This window comes from Melanostigma gelatinosum (genome assembly GCF_949748355.1).
Source record: "Melanostigma gelatinosum genome assembly, chromosome: 2".
NCBI classification, from domain to species: Eukaryota; Metazoa; Chordata; class Actinopteri; order Perciformes; family Zoarcidae; genus Melanostigma; species Melanostigma gelatinosum.
In genome coordinates this window covers 26,374,667-26,380,666 of record NC_136635.1, presented here as the reverse complement: position 1 = coordinate 26,380,666, position 6,000 = coordinate 26,374,667, and the positions used below count along the sequence as shown (strand labels likewise).

General features: G+C 42.3%; 1 protein-coding gene across 1 annotated transcript in view; it reads left to right on the top strand.

The window, feature by feature from the left end:
• Positions 1-1,338: 1,338 nt before the first annotated feature.
• Positions 1,339-6,000, top strand: part of dmxl2 (Dmx-like 2) — a gene marked incomplete at its 5' end in the record, with an annotated part of 37,001 nt that continues 32,339 nt past the window's right edge. Inside the window, one exon of the mRNA XM_079287463.1 lies at positions 1,339-1,425. Coding sequence (XP_079143589.1) covers positions 1,339-1,425 — 87 coding nt within the window. The remainder of the gene's footprint in view (positions 1,426-6,000) is intronic.

The window sequence follows — 6,000 nt, the reverse complement described above, 5'->3', positions numbered from 1 at the left end:
GTACGCGTCACAGTCTCTCTGGGCTACTGCCTCCCAATTTTCTGTTCCGTTGTCCCGTGTAATCATGGTGGCTGGCAGGCAGGCCCTGCATGATGATGTCAGTGTGGTTTGAATAACTAGGACAATGCCACGATGGTCGTTTGTGTATCACAGTCAGTCCTCTTCTCATTTATATAGAGACAATAAAGGAGAGAGTGAAAATGAATATGTAAAAAGGGTCCAAAGGGGAAAGGGGATAAACAGCAGTACGGTAATATGCGCCATTAAATCTCACCAGTGACATGAATGAGGGTAGATAGAGCCGAGGGACAGTTGTGGCTACAATTAACCTCAGCCTGGTGTAGCTCACTCGTGCTCTCCGTTGTGGACATCATTGCCACAGCATTATCAAGTTGTAGTCGTGACACCAGCTGCTTCCCATGACATTAAAAACATGCCTATCATGATCTCCCATTAATTTACTGTAATGCAAGACAATGACAAGCAGCAACGCATTACATCAGAGAAGCTTGAACTATGGCATTTGGCAACGACACAATGTGGTAAATTGTTTCAAAATAAATAATTTAAACTGTGTAGATATAGTTTTGCTTATGTACCGTTTCATACACATCATAAAAAGAACAATATATATGTGACCTTATTAGACTTGAAACGGAGAAGGAGGCCACGATCCCACAAAAGAAAAAAGAAAAATGTATGATCAATGAACTCAAATCGCCGACAGAGGGGTGCTCCACAAAACTGGTGCGCCGTAAATATAGAAACACAGTGCTAGAGCAGCTGTACAAAGCCCCAGAAAGAATCACGGACGGTGAATCATTACAACACGTTGTGAAGTCATTTTGAGGGAATATATACGAGAACGTAATTATCGGTGTGTTTTATAAAAAAAAAAATAAGCCCACTGAAGCACTAAGTCTAAGTGTAAACCAGGAGTTGACATTCCCATTCTAGATGGCGCATTTCTCTGAGGACTCAGTCGTGCCTGGACAACGTCGGGAACGCGCATGTCAGGTTCGCTGCAGAGATCCCGCTGCCTCGGCTCTCACGATTAATCGTAGGGCTGGTGTTGACAGCGCGAGGCGACGGGCGGCCAGTTTTACGCGTCTAAATACATGACGGGACCAGCTGAAATTGCATGTGTAGGGATCGCACGCAACAGTCACCGCAACCGGACCGTTTGCGGAGGAAAGACGACGCTGCCAGGCCGAGGACAACGTTAAACGCTACTGATGGAATTCCCAGTCGTTGCTAGATGGAGGAACCGAAAGGGTGGACTCGTTATTAATAATTAAAAGAAAAACCTCCATCTGCTGCTAAAATAAAAAAAGGAAAATGCATCTGCATCAGGTGCTGACGGGAGCTGTAAACCCTGGAGATTGCTGCTATTCGGTGGGAAGCGTGAATGACATTCCTTTCACGGTGAGGTTTTATTTTGATATCATTTGCTCAAGATGACACCCATTGAAGCTAATGGCTAGATAGCTCGCTAGCTAGCCTCACATTGGCTGTAAACGGGGCTGGTTAGCCGGGTAGCGTGCTAGCCAAGCTGCTGCACTGACCGATTCACAAATAGTGGAGTCGAGACTACTCGGGGCATCTTCATCACATCCCTCCTCCTCTTTCATTTAGCTTGACAGTCAGTCAGACGTTGACAAACATCCCCAAGTAGATGATCGTCTGCATCTATTCTTTTAGGGTAACGTTGTGTTTATTTATCGATCCAAAGACAGTTGTACCGCTAGCCACTCAAATGACCTTTAGCTATCTCGTTACACTATAATTACTGCAAGGGAATCCCTTTGCGCCGCCATAACATTAGTGGCAAATACATGCAATGGGGACGCGCTCCGACGACATTTTCGCAGTGCACATTTTAGGAGACTACGTTTCGGTAAAAAATTGCGCATGAACAAGAAAATAAGAAGTTGTGTGTTTTGTCTGGTTGTAGGACTAGCTAAGCTCGCATTTGGCGTTAAATCCTCCTCGCGGATCATTAGCTCGCTGTCATCCTAGCATCAGCTGCGCCAGCCGTGACGTAGCGAGCCATATATGGACACATGAGCTGGAGGGCCGAATGGCAGCGTTGTTGTGAGTGTTGAAAGTAACGTATTTCAAAACGTGGTGCAATCTGTCATCATTTTTGACTTTGGTGACTTAGAGTACACAGACATGTTTATCACTGGTGTTTGTTGGACCTTCATCAGCTTGTATCATAGGGCGTGTGTGTCCTGAGACACCTTTTACCTTTGAACCAAATCCTGTGACTTATTTATTGACTTCTTTGTGCTGCACATTTTCTTTTGTTTGTCTGAGGTCTGGCAACCTCAGCAGCAGGACATGTGAAGAAGCTATAAAGTGACATCCTCTTCTGCGATGGCGAATTAAAAAGGTCAGAGTAGAGTGTAGTAGAAAACAAGACTGTCACATCTCGAGTCAGCTCTTGTATTGAGAGCAGAAGATGAATGATGACTTTATTGACAGCTGGATGATCGTTCATAACATCCAATGAAGCAAACCCCCTCAAAAATCTATAAATATGTTCAACGGATATACTCAACGGATTACAACTGAAGCGTAGGATTTGTTATCCACAAAGATTCAAAAAGGAGATAAAATATGCTTTTACTTTGGAATGTGTCATTGTATGACTCAAATCAGACGGGACTGCCTTTCAGTTTTGAGACTGGTTCAATAAGGAAACAGTTATAACATGATCTTTGCCTTGTTGATTACTACATAGTAGCTGTCATGTCAATCAAAGGGACCAGATTCATTTGGTCGTTCTAACTCAAGTTCATACCAAAAGTAATGTGAATGCATTAGCTAAATTCTGCCAATGCATGCTCATTAAATTCTTGAGCAGCCATGTTGCACGCCACCATTCCATCATGCTGAGAACATTGTCAGCCTGCCTAATGGCTGCCAAATCTTGGCTTGGACTGTTCCTGCTGCCTATTAGTCAAGTGTTGTTTTTTAGGTGGTTTAATTCGTTAATTAATTTATTTCTGAAACAGACACCCTCTCCTCACTGCTTTCCGGATCCCTCAGTTCCCCAGACTTATGGCGCAGCAGTTCATTCTGTTAAGCTACAGAGAGAAGTCGTTCCTATCTCTCCTGACCCCGACCCCAGATCAGGACTGTATGAATGTAAACAAGCAGCTTTGTACCGAGGGTCATACTGTATCTGCTCAACAACACAAGACACAATTGGTTGTGAAGCTCCAGCCTTCCAGGTTGCCATTCTCTATGCCTGGTGTATTATTTCTGTGTCTGAGAGGGTATTTGAAGAACACTACACATCATGTCCAATTAACTTACACTCACATTGACCCGTAGGGCTCATAGGCCAGACCCTGACAGACAGACACACACACACACACACACACACCTAAACTACAGCAGCCATGCATGCACCGGTTCAAATGAGCAAGCATGAAGATAGAGCGTCATTCCATCTACATGCGGTTTGGTTCTGTCCTCCATGATTGCCTTTACAATGTTGCATGCTCAACTTTGCTGCATATTGCCAGACATTGAAAGACACGTTCAAACGACAGTAAGTGAATGACAGTGAAACACATGTGCCCTGCCGGGCCAATGGATGGTGGATATGGTTCTGTGTTGAGAACCCACTGTTAGAATAGTTAGAACAAGGAGTAGGAATATGAAGGAACAAGATGGCAAGAAGTAAGAAGACATTTGATCATTTAAGAAAAAAACCTTCTCTTTCACAATGTTGGTTGATTTTCAGTATATGAGCAAATACATAAATTGCTATTTCAAATGTTTGACAGTTCTTTTATTGAACGACATATGACAAAATTGTCATTTTTGACAACGTTAAACAAATGGTTTGTATTTAGTATGATCAGTGTCTGATTACATTGTGGAACTTGAATACTCCAGACTACATGATAACATGATCTTGAAAGGTGGTCAAAAGCATGGTTGAGGAAGGAATATTTTTGTGTCTGTTACAGTGCTTTTTGACCTGTGGTTGATGTTGTAAATGTTCAAACAGCCTCGTGGGTTTCATATGCAGAGCTGCAGATGTGTGATCCACTAAAAATAGAACGGCACGTGTAAACAGAGAGAGGGGGAGAGAGAGACACACACAGAGACATAGAAAGAGAGAGAGAGACAGAGAGATACACAGAGCAAGAGAGAGACAGAAAGAGACAAACAGAGAGAGACACACAGAAAGAGATGGAGACAGAGAGAGAGAGACGCAAAGAAAGAGAGACACACCGAGAAAGAGACAGACACACAGAGAGAGACACCGAGGCTCCATATTCCTCCGTATGATATTTTACTGATGGAAAAATTTCAATCTGCATCTCGATCTTCTACATCACAAAACAGACATCGTCACATAATGTAAGATTGGCTGAAGGCCGACGTGATTTCCTTGTTTCCTGTCTGAGTTTTCTAGTTTCTGCGTATTGTGAAAGAATTTAGTTGGAAATACCAGAACATCTGGCAGAAATGGGAGCGGCTACCAAACCAAGGAATTATATTAAAGACTTCCGTGTCTTACAGTTCAAGAATTTCGATGACAGGGTATTGATGTTTCCATGTTTTCATAGAAATCTGTTCAGTAGTTTTTTTATATATCCTGCTGACCATATATAGGCAAACATAATCACCCTCGCCAGTGTTTTGAGATCCATTAAGTTGCTGCAATTGCCTCCAGTCCAGCTGGATACATTGATTAAGTTGGATGTGTTCTGACCAACAGGCAGAATGCAGATGGATGGAAGCTGGACTTGGTGTTTGGCCTTTTTAATGCCCACTGCTTCAGTCATGCTGCAGAGAATAACAAGGCCCAATACTATGTGATAGGACCATAGACTGTGGGACCAAAGTACAGGTCTGTGCTACAGGCTCTGCATTAGTACAGAGGGACCAGGTCAGAGGCCAGAAAGGATGAATTCATGGTCTTAAATATTTGCAGCTACGGCTTTTCACTATAGCTAGCAAAAACATGACACTGGTACACATGGACGCAGCTGTGGAACATGCTCACATTATTGCATAAGACAGCGGGTATGAGTGGCATTGGGTGGAAAGGCAGAAGTGATATCTCACTCTTCCTCTTATTTACTTTCATTATCACAGCACATGACTGCATTCGCTCTTTTTTTCTTCTAAATTACATTTACCCCCAAAAAGCCTCGAAATCCCCGCTTTGCGGTGGTTGCCATTATTCAAATAGTATTGAAGATGCTCTAGCAAGATCGGTTCCTGTAGAGCTCATCAGCAATACAAACGTGGCACGTGGCTGACAATGCTGTGTTACAAAAGAAGAAATAGTTTACGCTGATCTCTTTAAAGCAGGGGTCTTCAACGTTTTTCAGGCCAAGGACCCCCAAACTGATAGCGAGATGGAGCAGGGACCCCCGACTATATATATTGTATAAAATTGTGTTTTATATTAAATGGGCCTAGTACCGTGTATCCCTCTTTATTGTGCATTCAGTACTAAGCTATTCAAATAATACACATGTTCATATATTCATGTTTTCATTTTAAACCGGTACAGTGAGTAGAGAGGCCGTGCCACTGCCATTTATAAACACACCTTGTCAGCTGATACCAATATCAACATTGTCTGTCAATTGCATGATAATCATGCACACAAGCTATTCAAATTGATGTTTTCATTTTAAACATAAATGTGGAAATGAAAAATGAGTGATGGCCTATTGGTGCCACTGCCATGCATAAAGATAGTAAAATAATGGGCAGATTCATGTTTAGAGAAAAAAATATATAGATTATCTTTTTTAAATTGTCTAATCAACCAAAAATTCCGCAGACCCCCTGTTGAAGACCTCTGCTTTAATTAATACAGGGGTTTCAAACAATAATGTCCTTTTTATCACATCTGTAAACAAAAGCAAAAAGTAATTCAAGCAAACTGTCACTCGGCTCCACTTGACAGGAGTTCAATTAGTACAGTTCACTTGCATAACAATTGCATTGCAGTTGTTT